Below are 17,784 nucleotides of genomic sequence, written 5' to 3' on the forward strand. Positions count from 1 at the left end.
AAATGATCGCTGAACTATTCGTTTGCTCAAATTACCTGCTTCAGTGGTCATGTTATCCACAAATCTCCGTGGGAAAGATCATCCTTAGATTAGCTGGCCTGTTCTAGAGCTTTTAGCACTTCTGAAATTATGAGTCAACAAAAACATCCTTTACACATGTAATCTGAGTCATGCCGTCTTAAATTTTAAACTTTCACAGACTTTCAGGGAAATAAGGAAATGTGTTGCTCTGGAGAATCATTAAAAAATGTTTATTTTTTAAGTGTTGATTGTCTATTGGAACATGAAAAACATAATACCTCCCGCAATCAGTTTCTTCCTACAGAAACTGTCTCAGAACTTTCTTAATTCCTCTTCATTTATCATCTGCATCTCAGCTACATTTTTGTAGTCAGCTCTGGTAATGCCAAAGGACTTCAAAACATTATTTACAGAAGGACTGACAGGAAGTCTCGAGTTGTCTCGGAAAACCTCAAGCAATTTAAAAAAACTGTTTTTTTAAACAGGTCATACTTTCCCCGACAACCTCTCATAATGAACTGTCCACTGACCAAAAAACTGGGCTGTCCTTCGGGTCTGAAAAAGACCTCAAAAGGTTCTTTTCTGTGAACAGGCCACCAGACTGAGTTCCCAGAAAGTCTTAAATGCTGCTGCATTTGCAGATTTCAGGAAGCTGTGTGAGTGAAGCCCAGATTGCCCACTTCTCCATGGACACTGATGCTTTGCACACAGACATCTGTATGGCTTTGTAGTCCTTGAAGAAAAACTGAACGTTCAGAAAGTCACCAGTCATGAAGGGGCGTGTTTGACCCATTTGAGCTTGTTCTGAGGGGTGGGGCGGCAATTTTGCAGACTCTTCCCTCAGCCAAGCAAAAACATGGGACACACCCCATCACTCACCGGACCTCGGCCAGTGAGATACGATCAATAAGGAGCTTCTGCAACCCAGAGGGATTTCCAAGTCAAGGGGAAATTCTCGCAGACGTAGGCTCTTCTGGGCTTTGACAGTCGATATGTTGTGGCCACTGATTTCTGGTTTCCGTTGCTACGACTCTGTGGCCACGCCTGCCAGTTGGTCCGCCTCCTCCACCCAAAAAAGGTCACGGGGGGCGGAGTCTGCCAGGCTGGCTGCTCCTCTGAGCCTCAGATGGCCGGTGGCCGGCGCAGAGGCGTGGGGTGGCGGCCGGAGGGGTGGGAAGTGGGCAGGCGAGGGAAGTCAGATACGGAAGCTCTCCCCTTTCCCGTCCAGGTGGCGCAGCCGCAGATACACGTCCGTCCCGATGCCCTGCATGGACTGCAGCGTGAGGGAGCCGCCCAGGTACTCGGCGTACGCCCGAGAGGTGGGGAGGCCGAAGCCGAACCTGGAAGGAGGAGCAGACACACACGAGGGGGGGGGGGGTTAGGGGTTCAGCGACAGCCCACGCTAACGGGGCAGCGGTCAGCCCCTGCCGCCATTCACCCACGGACCCTGATCCAGAACTGGAACACCAACCACAGAGATACAGACGTGTCCCAGAGACACGCAGCCAGAGTCTGAGCCAGCACCAATACTGCACGCCCCAGTCCTGCCAGCTCCTCCTCTTACTTCATTCAGCTGATGGATTTAGGGCAAGGGCATTGAACAACGGAGCATTTTAAGAGGTGATCGAGACTGTAAGAAGTAAAGAACGTACAGACACACACATGAACTCCAGTCTTGTGTGTGAGGGGATGCGCCGAACCCAGAATCTGTCCTAAAGGCACAGTGCTGCGTTCGTGCAGCAGGTGAGCTACAGCACTGTGGCTTCCCCCCTGCTGGGATCACGTCTCCGGCTGCACCACAGGGTGGCAGCACTGACGCAGCCGGCGAGCTCTTGCAGCGCCGCCCAGTTCCCAGTTCCCCCTCTCCCTGTGCGCGCAGGGGTCCGGGCAGAGGCGGCTCATACCCGTGCATGGGTCCGGACTGGGGGCCGCTGTTGGTGATGGTGTCAAAGAAGTTGCTCATGCGGGGGTCCTGGGCGCTCTGCTCCGCCGTGCTGAAGTGATAGTCCAGCACCTTGTCCAGGATGCTGTGGGCGATCCCCCCGCCTCTGTCCGAAATCCTGCAACAGCAAGCAGGAGCACGCGCGGTCTTTAACCCAAAGACGCCAGCCCATCGCAGGGCACGCTCACGCCCACACTCACGCCCACGCCCACGCCCACGCCCACGCCCACGCCCACGCCAGGACCCGTTTTCCCAGAAGCCAATTAACCTGCCAGTACGTCTTTATAATTAGGGAGAAAACCAGAGCACCCAGAGCAGACCTACACGAACACGGGGAGAACATACAAACTCCACACAGATAGAGCCCCAGGAACAGAACCCAGGGCCTCAGCGCTGCAGGGCAGCAATGCGAACCACTGTGCCACCCTGCCACCGGGCCACCCAGCTTTCAGTTTGCGTGATTTCAACACCTAATTCTTCAGGGAAGACCTGGCTACACCTGAAGCCCTATAGAATCACATCATAAACATCAAAACAGAAAAGAACTGTTTTGATCTCTATCTAATCAGGTCTTCTTGACAAGTACAAGGTGATTTTAGAAGCCTTCCGATACACAGCACAAAAGGACTGTAATACAAATCTAACCAAGTACGTTTATATTCAGAAGAGCGGTATCTTTCCACTGGAACAGATAATGAGCTGGGAAGTATTTTTGGCATTGGGGAAAACTTTCATTAGAGCAAAACCTCAAAAGACATTCTGACAATGTTGCACAAGAAGGCATTTATCCGTTTGCAAATTAAAATTAAAGCTTTTGTGCATTAGCTGCACACCTCCAAAACAGAGGTCATCTGGGTGGTTTAAGGTCTGTTCAGGACTCCACAGGAGACCTCCCAGCTAATCCTAACCAGGCCTAAACGCAGCCACGGCAAGACGAAAACAAGATTAAAATAAGCAATAAAGAACTCTCATGCAGTGGATGGCATGTTAATGGCTACAACGCAAGAGCTCATCTATGGAGGAAAAAATGAGGAGCTTTCCTCCTCTCTGCTCAAACCAAACATTTCCATGTCGTTAGGCTAAATCATTCCTTCTGTTTAAACATTTCCAATCTCTGTAATGCAGCCTGCTGTGAGCTGCAAACATGAATTAATGTTCTCAGATGGACCATTAGGACAAAGTGCTGAGCAGCCTGTTTCTGTAATCCAGATCAGGCGTTGCCATGGCAAAATCAGAGGAATCCCAGACTGGACAATGAAAAACTATGGAGACACTACAAACTACACTCCCTGCTATTGAGTACAGTGTACATCTTGCTACAAACTGCAGGACCTGAGCTTTTATAAGTTTTACTTCTGATACACTCTTGAAACAAACAGACTGACTTGAAACTAATTTTTAGATTTCCCAGAGATATCTTTAGTAATGAGCCTTTTAATGCAAACACCTCAATTTTCTGGTTAGATAAAAGATTGAAAAATTAAACATCTAGAATACCACTGATAAGTAAAACTGCAGAAGTGGAGAATGATCATTTTTTACACTAAGACGGTAAGTACAACACCTGCAGCAGAAATATTCAGGTGCTTGTGACAGAGGGTCCAGGGCCCTTACGGAAACCCCACACTGAACTCTCCTCTCCCCGTGTGCGTAGGTGGGCTCCCACGGACCCCTCTCCTCAGTTCCTGGCGCCTGGGCACGCTCACCTGATGACGAAGTCTGTGTCGTTGTTGGCAATGGTCACCACCAGATCGGGCACATTATACGGGGTGTCCAGATGGCTCTCCATGGTTGCCCTGGAAACAGACCACATAATATTTAATATAGTTAGCTGCTCTATACCCTTTCAAGGTGAGGCCACACTACAAGTTCAGCAGTGAGCTCCTGTATCCAGTTCAATCACAATGAACTCGCCAGACCCGGATTAGCAACCCAAGTTGAGCTACCTCATGTCTGCTTAGATACGCAGGTCCTGAGGTGGCGAGAACCCTGGGCAAGGGGACCCAGCTAGAGCCTGTTGGACCAGCCCTCTGCCTGAGGGGCGCTGGATTTAACCTGTGTAATACTTTTTCTACTGGCATTACCATTAAAGAAATTAAAGAAAGCATCCACCATGTTATCAGTTTACTACATAGTGCCTTCCCTGGCAATCAAGAAACCTCAAAGGGCTCCTGAAGGGAAGCCTGAATCCAACAGCAGGGACTTGCACAATGGGGCACAGCACAGCACTTTCACATGTAGAAGAACATCATGAGAGGACAAACGCAAACATTTCCATCTCGCCAAATGTCTTCTGAAACAAAGTGCTGTGTACGTACAGCCCGTGCTCCTAGTCAGGGCTTAAATGCCTGCCTAGCAGTACTGTGCGAGCTCCGCTTAATGCAGTGAGGCACTCAACACACAATAGCCAGCATGAAAAGCTCAAGACGTCATCGAGTGGCCAGGACTGTGGGCAGGAAGGGATAATCAGGGCAAGAACGCAGTGGCTTGCAGCGCCAGGATCCTCAGATGAACTCACTCACTTGGGCGGTGATGCCTGTTTATGGCATTTAGGAAAACCGGGGGGGGTGTTCTCTCCTCGGAGGGAGGTGGACAGCAGTGGACTGAAGTCCAGAACGGGCACAAAACACTTGGAAGTCAGAAAATGATTCTGAAGAAAAACAATCTGTTTCTATGGTATCTGTTTTGACTCTGGGAACACGCGTGCCATCATGTTTACACGGTAAAATTAGCTCCCCGCTCAGACGGGCTCTTGAAATGTCAAGTTCACGAGCCGGGCATTTTTTAAACTCGGCCACCAGCTGGGAATCCAACATCTATCAGCCTCAACTTGTCTTTCACTTTCACAGAATAGCTCAGTTACAGAGGGAAAACAAACCAGACTAGTGAGTAAAATGCTCAGCACAGGAAAAAAAAAATTACGAGAAAGATTTATCACAGAGCTTATTGCAACTGCTGAGGGCTCCATTTTAGACAAGATATCGATTCATTTACCACTGTTATGGAAAAAAAAAAGAGATTCCTTAACAAAAACAACAAGAGCCAAGTCTTCAAGGTTTAAGCTCTTGCTGAGTCTTCAGCAAGGAGGGCCGGAGAGAAGCTCAGATAGCCAGAGCTGTGACAGAGGGGAAAAAAACACTTGACTGCCGGCCAAGACGTCCTGCCAAGAACACAGTGTTCATCAGCCCCTGGCAAAACAAAGGGGGAGCCTGAGAACCTTCCCTGGATACAGCGGAGCAGGGCGGGGCTGAGGAAGGCAGGCTCCCGATACAGACGGGACAAGGGGCAGGAGCACACCGAATTCACCACATTGGAGACAGAGGGGCCCAGCAGGGAGAGCAACGATTATCAGGAAGCTCCCATCTCATGTTCCGTTCTGTCAACAAGTCCGGTAAATTATCTATCACCAACCTGGTAAATTATCTACCAAGAAACAGCTACTTATAATCTGTACACTTACGTGGAAACAAGGCATTAGCGACATCTCAACACTGGGTATTCTGTCAGAGAGAAGCCAAGCACGTGTCTGTTTACACACTTTCACAATCTGGCTGCAGCAGCAGAGAGCAATAAGCAGGCAGTCCAACAGCATCCAGCTGAAACTGGGGACGCTGGCCCATTAAAACCACACAGCCACAGGGTCTTAAGTAATTAGCACCATAACGGCACAACAGTCAGGGCTGAGGAAGATTTAACACAGGCAGGTCGTGATCTGCCAAGTGTCTCCAAGCTGCAGAACTGCATCGCACCACCAGAAGGACTGGGTATGTAAAGGCAACAATCCCTTCCCCATCCCCCAAATACCGGTCTTCAAGGACTTCAAGGGAAGTAAGGCAGGAAAAAAATAGACACTTGGCACCTGGTTACTGAAGGAATCCCTGGCCGGCAAGCAGCACCAGCAGCCTGTACAGAAAAAGTCCACAAGCACAGCAACACCTGAAGACAGAAGTGGGTGTAAACAGCCAGTCTTCACTGGACAAACTGCTCTTCAGATACTCTACAGGGATCTGCAGTTGGCCCGTGTTGAGAGCCTCCCGTCAGGAACACCAGTGTGGGGGGAGTGTGCATGCTCTGCTACCTCATGGCGTTCTTCAGCAGCTCCGGCAGGATGTAGTCCAGTGGCAGGGGGATGAAGGGGAACCGGGCCGCCACATGGCCGTTGATCCGGACCCGCGGAGAGCCACCATACTGGTGCTCGCACAGACGCCTGCGCAGGAAACAGCAGCGATCAGAACAAGAACACCAGACCCGCCCGGGCACCCTGACACCCCGGGCCTCTGACCTGAGAGGGGCTGGGCTGCCTTGCGTCTGCTTCACCTGCACCTCCTGCAGCCAGGTGGCGGGCGGGGGCGGGCATGACGCTACTCGAACTTTGTGGAGCAGATCATAATAAAGTTACACTGTTGCATCGCTGAGACCTTCAAATGAACAGGAATAACGCATTGTTCCCCAAACAAATAAGGGGAAACTAGCATGCCCAAAATAAAAAGCAAACCAATAAATGAAATTGATGGCAAGCAATTTTCCTGCTGTATTCAGGGGACACAGATCGAAAAACTCCAGCATCTGCTCTCCATTAGTTTATTCCGAGTTAAATTGAGCATGATAAAGCCCACATCAGCACTATCCAACCAAAAGCTTTTCTAAAATACAGCACATAAGCACACAGATGTGGCTCAAGTCCTGGTAATTTGTTTGCTCTTGTATCTGAATAGGTCTGTGTATTTAGGAAGTGTAAACATTAACTTGATTGTAGATGAGGGGTTGTGCTGGACTAGATCTCAGCCTCCTGACAAGGTTGCAGCACCACGGGTCTCATGACCCATTCATAACCTCGATGACAAGAGGCTACTGTTTAAGGGAGAAGATACTATATGTGCTGCCAGTGCCATTGAGGAAAGAAAAGGCCCTTCAACAAGAATTCAGTTCGCCTACTATCAGCACTGCAGTACAGGCTCCAGTCAAGTCAACAACAACAAGGGCCATAAAAACACCAATAAAAAGGTTCAGAGATGGGCATAAGATAAAGCAAGCTTACAAACCAGCGTTTTACACTCACCGGGCAAAATCCACCCACTTCTCGATGATTTTCTTTGGGGACAGACGTCTGCAGATGATCCCCACAAAGTCAGGCTGTGCAGGGAGACAAGACAACACACAACAGGCGCCTTAAAAACACTATGAATCTGCTAATTCCTAAATAAGATGAGCTGCTTTTCACACATCAGGCCTCCTGACCATTTTGCCATAACAGTTGTTCAAGCAGATTACAAGAGACACTGGTCATTAATCCCAGAACTCATTAACTTGCATTCTAGTGTGCGTTTTTTTTCCTGAAGATTAACTGCTAAGTAGCATTTTAAAAAAAAGCATGCAAGCAGAGAACACTGAAAAAAGTTCCCCACCCATCTCATCATGGGGGCCGTATATCTGCTTGCTTTAAAGGCTAGGTTGACAAACTGGTTCATGTATAACCTGTCGTGAATGCATGGAAGTCTGCTTTTCAAAGTCTACCTTGAAAACCCAAAATGGATCACACTGACATTCAACAGGAGCCTTATTTCCATCATGAATACTAAACAAGCATGTAACAGGAGTTAATGGGGGTTTCACACAAATATCAGCTTTGCATGTCTCTCAGACACTGTGGACAATGATTTCCCCTACTGCTGAAACAACACACTTGTAGTCTTCTGGGACTATTTTTGTCTCCACTGTGCAGTAAAACAGTCCCAGAATATCGTGGGATTGAGTCTAATGTGCAGATAGTTGAATCCCTTATCTCGCAGACTCTAGGTGTAAAAAGAGTCAACTGTTTGTGACCCAAGAGATCGGTTCCTGGTCCTGTGAGCCACTGCACCTTTAACTGGATCACACTTCCAGCTGGGTCTGCCCTTTTATAATAATTATATCTGTGGCTAATTATATACTGAGAAAACCATTCTGTCAGCCTGTGACAGTGACAGAGGTCACACAGAACCCACTCCCAGGCTGCAGACTTCATGATTTGTAATGTAACAAACTTAAACAACCAACTTCCTAGCTATGCGGTTGTAACCAACTACACAAAATCCTTCAAGAAACTCCCAACTAGTCATCCAGCAATTGAGATGACCCAAAACTTCAATAAAAAACATAAATCTGCAAAGGATCTTGTGATGATCTCCTCATTTAGCTCTGCAAAACTGCCTTCTTATGACTGCATGGCCGAAACTATCATGTACTCCAGCATTTCACTTTTTCCTTTTATCAGTGAAAATCTACCAGAAACATGCCTGACCTGGTGATGTTTGTCTGTTTCTTTTACACTTGGCTTAGTTGGGACGTTTTTTCATTTGTCAGTGTACCGTGGCTTCTCTCCTTACAGATGCTGGTATATGAAGTTAATCCACTAGTGATCACGTGGCTAGAAAAAGCTGTTAAGGACAGGAGCTTTCGACAAAGGTGAGCCTGAGGCTCGTCTGGCTTCTGCTCTACTCTGTTCTACTGAAACAGCACAATGAAGACGCACAGCTAATCTGCCTCATCTTGCTTGCTGGCAGTTGATCAGCCCAAGAACCCAACCCCCCTCCATTTTATTGGAAGATACTGGGGTCCTGGGTTCAATTCCAGACTTAGGGTGCTGTCTGTGTGTAGTCTATATTGTCTGCATGTTTGCATGGGTTTCCTCCCACAGTCCAAAGACATACCGGTAAGTTTACTGGCGTCTGGGAAAATCGGCCCTGGTATCTGGAATCAATCCCACCTCGTGCAGATGTTTACTGGGATAGGCTCCGACTATTATATGGATGTTATTCTAGGAATAAAGCGACTGTGTAAAGGCATTTCAGAAAAACCTGGGGCAGAGCCAGGGACAGTGGTACGAGTAGCTCTTTTATACCCAAGACCCTTACGTTGTCCTCGTGCAAGGTGAGATGGTGTGTGGCCAACATCCGGATGCCCAGGCGGGAGGTCAGGGTGGTGTCCAGGAAGTTGCGGATCAGAGCCTCATCCTGAAATGGAGGATCTTGGTAAAATATCTGAGAACCACATGTAAGTATCTCTAGACACTAGTACACATCAAAATATCAAATAGGGAAACTTCTAACCCACATGCTCTTACTACTTTATAGCCTGGCTTCAAGTGGCAGTGCAGTGGATATTACAGGTCTTGTTCAGGCTTGTTCCACCGTGTACAAATGGGGTGAAGCATCATTTCCCCTCACCGGCCACAAGGAGGCACTAATGTACCTGGATGTGCTTGCGACATTCGCGGAAGCCTTCAGCCAGCATGGTCACCACGTCCTTGTGGTCATCCAACAGCTGCTGCACCAGCTTGCTGTATCGTGCCTCCATCTCGTGGTCAGTGATCTGTGAGCAAGAAAGGCACACTAATGGCAAAATACTGCCTGGTCAACCCGGTGGAGACGGCATCCACTGCAGAGGTCAGGTCATTCATAAAGGAGCAATCGAGAAAATGAGTATATGCATCTGCCCAGACACATCCATTAATAATTTAAACTGCTGGTAACAGATGTGAATCAAATTAACTACAAGCTCTGGAGTGCACATCTATTGAACTTCACCAAGTATCCCTGAAGACACCGATAGGATTACAAGCATCAATATATAGTTCACATGACAGCTGTTTTCTGTACTGCAGACATCTGAACTTTGTTTAGGGCAAGAACCCAGCACCTTGCTTCTCTTGCCTTTTGTACAATCTAAAGTAAAGAACTTGCTAAGTGCCTACAGCATGGACCAGTGTGTCTCAGTCTTATCTGCGCAGATAAGGCTATCACGCACAATAAGATACAACAAAAGCACGTGCAGACTGTTGCACGCTTCAAACCCTTCATCAGCTATGAGCTAATCTGCGTTATCAGGATGGCTGACAAACGCGGCCATTTCCACCAGCACATTTACAGTGCAGAGTAAAACAGGGGCTGGGTGGGATCATATCTCAGCTCGATATGGCAGGCGCTGAACTTTCACAGTGCCTGTGACTCTGCACTCAGTCATGGCTTCCTCCCCGACTGCTCCATTTTTAGCACCGATTCCTGCTCACTCACCACTGGGAAGTCGGACAGCATGTGGTAGGCACGGATGTAGAGCTCGTGCTGAAAGAGAAACGGCACGCGTTACTTACTAGAACTCCCTCCAACCAGTTCTGGTAACTGGAGCCCCACGGGACACCAGCAGACATCTCCCAACTGTCGCCCCAAAAATGCCAACCACCACCCTCACACTCCCACATCACAGGGCAGCTGTTTACAACAGCGTGTGGGTGACAGTCGGCCCTCAGCGCACAGAATCCCAAAGAGCTGTTGAGTGCAAGAAGCCAAACTACAACAACGATTCAGTACTTCAGTAAAAAGCAAAAGGTGTAACATGAAAACAAGACCTGTAAATAACTAAATTAACAACAGGGCTTAAAAGTTTACTGTGAACACAGCTTTTCAAAGGATTCCCTTGTTTTAGGTATTCCCGCTGATGGACGGACCCAATTTTGGAAATACAAAATAGTAACAAAAAATATTCACTGTTCATGAACCCTTGGTACACAGTAGGCTTTTATTGGTCATTACCAATTCACTTGACCCTCATGTGTACTGAATTTATAGTTTGGAGCATTAACAACTGTACAATGAGGCTGGACTTGGTCAAGAATCTACGCTGCTGGTGTCTTGCTGTGGAAAAATCCCTTAGTTATACTGAACAGCAAATGCAGGGATTCTTGCATTATAAAACCAACAAGACAGAGGGGGGAAAAAAACGTTGAGCATGAACTAAAACAACACTACCTCAAAGACAGCCTATTGCTTAGCAAAGGGACTGCCTACCAGACAGCTGCTTGGTAAAATAAAACCTGGTGCATTTTAATGCAGGTTTCTGCACAGTACAGATACAATTTGGGCTGTATGGGTGCCCCCCCTCCCCAAAAGGATACTGTAAAACTCGACCGGTTTCAGAGAGAAGGTTGTGATGTTATAAGGCCTGGAGTGTGGCCTGTGCAAAATGAGGAAGAAAAACCAGGGAGGGCTGCATCCGAAAACCAGCCCCCTCTTCTCGTCTCTCCACCCTCCCAACTTTCCCTCATGTCGCGAACAACGAAAAGCAACGCCCAGGAGACGCCCATTGTTCCGACCAGCCGAGGAGCCTGGGCCTGCAGATTTAGTAGGTAAAAGTTCAGCCGCAGTCGCTGAGAGGAAGTAAACAAGCCCAGAGAACAGGGAGGGGGGAGAGGCCTTCTGAGAAGGGAGCAGCAATACCCAGAAGAGAGCGATAACAGAACCGAGGCTCGAAAGGAAAAACATCTCAAGACCCCCGTCTGTATTAAACATGCGTCTCAAAACACTCATGTAACACCGCAGCGCTCGGAGCGTTTGACCATTCTCTCTGCCTGACCGAATTCAGCCATGCTCTCAAATCACAGTCCTGTGGTCAAGAAAGGAGAAGAGTGAGGCCAGCAGACAAGGGAAGAGGTCTTAGTCTCCTTCCTGTGAAGCACTTTAGATCTTTGGCATGAATGTTCTGGAAATGCTATAAAATTCTGTAAGTTGTTTTAGGTCCTTTACCCCTGATTTACTAGGAACGATCTCGAATGGTCACCTTTTTGATGTTCATATTCTTCTGTGGTCATGAGAAGTGCTGGCCAAAGTTACAGCTCTATAACGGCTGTGCACAGGAGAAAGCAGAGCCATATCACTTCAAGGCGTGAGCCTGGCCAGTACCTGGAGGGGAGAGCTCCTGGGAAAGTTAAGGTTGCAGCTGGAAGTGGTGTTACTGGGGCCAGCAGTTCACCCTGCAATCTGTTTTCATCCTAATGCCCCAGTATAGTGACAGGGACACTATACTGTAAAAAGGCACCGTCCTTCAGATGAGACGTACAGTAAGACTGAGGTCCTGACTCTCCGTGGTCATTAAAAATCCCAGGGTGTTTCTTAAAAAGAGTAGGGGTGTTACCCTGGCATCCTGGCCAAATTCCCCCCTGACCTTTACCAATCATGGCCTCCTAATAATCCCCATCTCTGAACTGGCTTCATCACTCTGCTGTCCTCCCCACTGAGAGCTGGTGTGTGGTTAGCATACTGGAGCTTTGGGTGGAGTGTCCACTATACTATACTACCATACTGTACAAGTATAAAGAATTATAATTATTAATTACTATTATTTAAGCTCAGCAGAGCCTTTTCAGAGGCGCTGCCCCCACTCCCCACCTCTATCATCCACTAATGCCCCCAGCTCAGTGAGTCAACAGCCCTGCATCCCTGAGCTGGGATTCCGATCCCAGGGTGTTGGGAAACTCCCCAGCTGCACAGAGCACACAATTCCCAGGACAATGAGCTGCTGCTACTGCCCCTAGTGGATCTATTTTCAGCCACTGCACGGTCATCATCCCCTTGACGACAGATGTGGAAAAACCTCCCACTGTTTCCACTTAAGCCTTTTCTTCCCAAGAAACCAAATGGAAGGGGGGGTTGCAATTCTCATTTCCCATTACAGAAGAGCCATTGCAGATGTACTGCCGCAACCTACTGTGCAAGACCTGAGAAGGCTGAAGGATAACCTGCCAGTCCGGCAGCGAAAGAATCTGCGCCAGCATCAAGCAGATTCCCAAGAACAGATGGATGGACTACGCACTGACAGCAGCTCCTAGCTTGATCTCAGCATTTGCAGCCACTGATCTAAACCAGGGACAACCCAGAATTTACCATCTATGTTGGCATGACCAGTTTAACTGGTCAAGAAATGTGCTTCATTGGAAATCCTGCTGATTGGAGATTTTCTGAAGGCCGGGTCTCAGTGCACAGGAGCGATCAGTGGATGCAGCTGCTGTTGAGATTGTCTTTCTGATTGCCACTCATGAGGTCTGGAGAAAACCTCCTCAACTGGAGCTCAGCACCAGGGGAACCAGTTCTGCGTTCTCTAACTGGATCAACAGGTGCAGCAGACACTCACCACCTGCAGGATGGTGGGGTTGCAGCCGATGATGAAGGGCAAACTCCGAAACCCTTTGATGCGATGGGCAATGCGTACGGGCAGCTCCTTGTGCAGGTACTTGGCACTGCTCTGAAAACGGAGATGGACAGCAATCAGGACACATCAAGCATCGTTAGGGTGGGGTTAGACTACTGGATCACCAGTGTATTCTTGCGTGATCAAAAATCAAAACACTTTTGAGAATAATGGTTCGACTATGCAGCATGCCGTCATGTACAGAAAGTCAAAGATTACAACAGAACAGGAAGCGACCAATTTTAAAACATGACAAGCCCTGTCGATCAGTTATGAAACTGAGCAATGCCTTAATTCAGTGAGGCTTTTACCTTAACCCTTGATGGCCTGAATTTGTTTTTGAGCAAAAAACAAAAGTGTTCATATACTATAAGCCACTATGCACATCTGGCTCTGTAAAAAACAAACTTCAGAATCCTGTCTCATGTCATAACTCACTGAAAATCTTCCCTTCCTCCTCTTTGAAGCCCCGATTCAGAGTTCATAGACTTTCAAGTCCTGCCAGGCCATAAAACATTCAATATATATAGAAATGGAGTCAAGTGGCAACGCTCCAAAAGACCCATACACCCTCTCCAATCTGCAACTATCTGCAACTACATAGGATTTATGCTGACGACCAGGACAACTTCTAAGCATCCTGTATGTTTTGATTTGGTAAGATGTGTGCGTAACGCTGAAGATCTCACGTGCGTGTGGTAGGGCACTGTCACCACATCCACATCTGAATTTTGATACAGCATTCATTGAAAGCATTAGGGCACTACGTAGATGCCAAATACTACTGAAAATATGTGCATTAAAAGAAAAGTTGTACGATGAAGAGTTTTAATCCTAAGCAGAGAGATTTGATTTACAATAAAGACTCCTTTGAAGAAGAAAGAGCTTTAAGACGGGTGTGCTCAACCCTTATACTCCCTGACTATCCCATCTGGAATTCCTATGGGAGATGACTTCACAGAAACAGGGACAGCCCCCAACCCACCCAAGGAACACCTGTGGTCAAGGTGCTTGCCTGAGCCTGAGCTCCGATCACGGGTTCGAGCCTCAGTCATGCCACTGGTCCCCACATGGGCATCTGGCGTGGGGGGGGGGGGTTAATAACACAGGCCTCTCTCGACTATCAACCACCCCTGTGACCCCCCCCAGCCAACCAGCACTGGGTGTCCTGAATCTCAGGACAGGGCTGTGCTGCCTGCACTGTGTTTAAAAACAAGCGTCCTCAAGTTTCTGTCCTGTGTCAGAGGAGTGTCCCCGAGCCAAGCAATCTTCCTGACTTTGGGACAGACAAGGATTCTTCAAGTTCCTCTCCTGCTGCTTCTCTTAGAATTTAATCTGCCGATCGGATGACTAGCTTCCCCAGGCACGCTGGGCACTGACGGGAGACGTGGCGTACTCTGATCCACCGCTCTCTTACATATATATCCATACTTTATCTACAAATACCTGCTTGAAAAAACAATGGGCTGTGCAAATCCGGGGAGAATAAAAAAAGATGGAACTTCTAAATAAAAAAACAAGGACCAAGAGCAATAATTACCAGAATGTGGCTCCCATCTGGGGACTTCCCGGAGTACAGCATGGTAGCTGGTGTGAGTCGGACAGAGGCCTGCAGAGCACAGAGAGAGCCGTTACAAGACGCAAGGCATCAGGGGACACAGGGAGAGAGAGAAAGGACCCACAGGCCACCGACATTCACTCTGTCCTCTGGTCCTCACAGGCTCCAAGATCCCCAAGCGCCTGGAATATTCACAGCACTCCACTGGCTGTTCGCCAAGACACCACTGAACCAGGCCAAGGGGGAAACTCTGGGCCTGGTACCACGAGTGGGCACGGGCTTTCAGGACTCCATTTCATCACCCACCTCCCGAAGACCAACAGCAAGAAAAAACTCAGGGATTTGGAGAACAGCACTAAAAGTTGTAGCCGGAGAGAAGAGAATACTTTGTCGCACAGAAACAATGTTCATTAAGAACGAGGATTCATTAACTTCCTGCAGCCCTCCAATTGAGCAGGAGGTTACAATTCACAGAAAGAGTGCCATTATCTTTCATGTCGTTAAAGCAGAACTGCAAGTCAAGGGGTTAACCTTGAGTGCTGTCCGAGCAGAACTGTGCACTGTTTTTGTTAGAAGACTGGTAGGAGCGAGGTGTCTGAATTTTTAGGAACTACCCTGGTGGGCAGTAGGCCTAGTCAAAACCCATGCTACAAGCCACATTAACCAAGCAGGTCAAATAACTACTTTTATAAGCAAAAGTCCCATTCATTTCCAAGCTGTATTGTAATTATCAAGGGACAAGTACAGTTTTATTCCATGCTGAGAAGAGAAGAAATTTTTTGGGGGGCCTTCTTCAGGTGTCAAAGCTGCAACGTTGTGCTTTTTCTCCTTCTCTTTTCAGCGTGGAATAAACCTTTGCTTGTTCCTTTGCAGCCTACACATGCTGCCTACTTGTAATGATCAAGTTCACCCTCACTCACACGGCGCAGTGATCAGCGCTGGGGCCCGGAGATCAATTCTGGACCTGGGGTGCTGTCTGCGTGGAGTCTGCGTGTTCTCCCCATGATCACATGGGTTTCCCCCAGGCGCTCCGGTTTCCTCCCACAGTTCAAAGACATACTGGGAGGTTAATTTTGGGGGAATTGGCCCTGGTGTGAATGTATGCATGTCTGTCCCAGCCGGGGTGTACCCTGCATTGTACCCATTGCTCACTGGGATAGACTCCAGCTCCCCTGCAGCCCTGAACTGGAAGCTGTGGTGAGAAAATGGATGAACTGCAGCGTGGTGACTACAGCGCCAACATTCCTACATGGTGTGATCCATATAATGTATTTTGCTAAGAAAGTCAAAAATATGTGACTAAGGCTGAATTGCATAACGGCCATATGTTTTTACCGACGCCCATTAGTAAGTAAACATCCTTATCTGCGAGACTAATACAGTGCACGGGTTTTAAAAATGGAAACACTTAATTTGCAGAAAGAACAAGGTCACTTGTGTAGAATATGTTTTTCCCCAAATTAAACATTCCCTGTCAAGCCCAGATTTTGCTGCATGTAAAAAGAAAGGGGAGGCCGGTAATACCACCCACAGATGTAGAAGTCTGCAAACAACAACAGTTAAAAAAAAAAGCGACCCAAACACAAAAGTCACCTTGAGACACAACTGTCATGTTACCGGTTAGGACCGTTGAGTAGCCTGGGAGCTCTCTTCTCAAGTCACCGAGGATACACTTACCGTTTCGACCAATTTCTTCACGAAAGAAAACAAAAACAGATACTCCTACCAATTCTGTGTTTTCTTAAATATTACGTTTATAAATAATTTTATATTTTACCGTCAAGACAGTTGCCGTAAGTTGCAACTGTATGGATGAAAGTGCCAGGAAGGTATTTATTTTTCTCCTGAAAACGTCAACATTGAACGCTGCGTTAACAGTTCGCGAAGCTCCCGTGAATAGTATGACGACAAGGATCATAAATCCCTAAAACCCGCACCCGACCTTGACTTCACCCCAACACGGCCAGTCCAGCGCCGACAGGCCAGGACCCCGATATTCCCCTCCGGACAGGAGGGGGCTGTTTACTTCACACCCGACTGCGAAAATGTCTCCGCTCTCTCCGGGACACAAACCGGTCCGGGTTTGACCCAGGACCCGAACATCAACAAGCCCGTTTCGTGGTTTTCATTTTGAATACAACTCAAGGCCACCCTAGGGGGCCGCAGCGGTGGGGGGATCTGCGTTTCTCCGAAACCGTGCACTTCTCGCCCCGAGTTTAAGTTCAGAACCACTTTCCTACATAACATGAGACTGATCGCTGCATCTCCCCCACACGTCAGGGAACCGGAGCAAACTGACACTTTCGGTGCAGAACTGAAATACATTTGCTGACTTCTGATCTGAAAGACTTTTATTACGACGACCTTTGTAGTAGTTTTTGTTTTTAATTTTAGCAGCCGTCAGCGTCTGCGGAGGTCACAACATTCCTGGCTCCACTTAGTGAAGTTTACTGTCAATGTTGGGGTGCGTCTCCCAAAAACGTCCAAAAAATAAATAAAAGCAGAGGCTGGCGAAGAGCGTGTCACCAGGACCAGGGGGTAATTAGTTACTAGCATGCGTACCGCTTTGCATTTGCTTACAACAAAGAGATGCATCCTCGGTACAAACTGTACGAGAGAGAATAAAAACCCATTTGTACCTTCTCTGCAGATACATCAATAGCAGACTGGTTGTAGAAGGAGGTAACGGTTTTGGACCGCTCCCGGGCCAGCTCCGAATAGCCTTGCATTGAAGTGGACCGGGACCTCCGGGAAACCCCGTCGCCAGAAGCAGCGACGTCCTGCGGTGTCCTGGAGGTGAGGGACGTCCAGGGTCGAGCCACCGCCGGTCTGGTGATACCCGAGGCGCCCAGCAGCTCCAGAGCCCTGACTCTCACGATGCGCCGCATTGTAATTATTTCCTGCGTCTGGCTTTACAATCCGAGCCGGGGACCCCCAGCCCCGCTTGCTGCCCTGAAAGCGCTTTCTTCCTCTCGCATTTACAGTCCTTCCCTCATTCACCCCCAGCCTTGCTCGTACGGCAGGGCCTCCCTCCTCAGTCTGCTACAAAACCCGCTACAAAGACCCATGAAGCGCGCCTCGCCTGCTGCTGCTCGCACACTGCGCCCTATATAGACTCCGGCGAGCCGGAACCCTCGCCTGTCACAGGACGACGGCACTTGTCCAATCCTCGGCCGGGAGGTGGGGCGAGACCGGCGCCGCCACACCCCGCTTCCCCAGCGCCTTCTCGCTCGCAATATCACACAGGCCGGCGCGGTTGGGCGGC

General features: G+C 48.4%; 1 protein-coding gene across 1 annotated transcript; it reads right to left on the reverse strand.

The window, feature by feature from the left end:
• Nucleotides 1-235: 235 nt before the first annotated feature.
• bckdk (branched chain keto acid dehydrogenase kinase) lies at nt 236-17,653 on the reverse strand. Its single transcript, XM_088907072.1, has 11 exons — nt 17,159-17,653; nt 14,502-14,570; nt 12,905-13,015; nt 10,015-10,062; nt 9,194-9,313; nt 8,857-8,955; nt 7,023-7,096; nt 6,042-6,170; nt 3,670-3,759; nt 1,926-2,081; nt 236-1,361 (listed from the first exon to the last, which is right to left on the reverse strand). The coding sequence occupies exons 1-11, from the start codon at nt 17,405-17,407 to the stop codon at nt 1,217-1,219; spliced, it is 1,290 nt and encodes a 429-aa protein (XP_088763198.1). The 5' UTR covers nt 17,408-17,653; the 3' UTR covers nt 236-1,216.
• Nucleotides 17,654-17,784: the final 131 nt, after the last annotated feature.

This window comes from Atractosteus spatula, chromosome 27, assembly GCF_055471065.1.
Source record: "Atractosteus spatula isolate fAtrSpa1 chromosome 27, fAtrSpa1.hap1, whole genome shotgun sequence".
In the NCBI taxonomy this organism is placed as follows: domain Eukaryota; kingdom Metazoa; phylum Chordata; class Actinopteri; order Semionotiformes; family Lepisosteidae; genus Atractosteus; species Atractosteus spatula.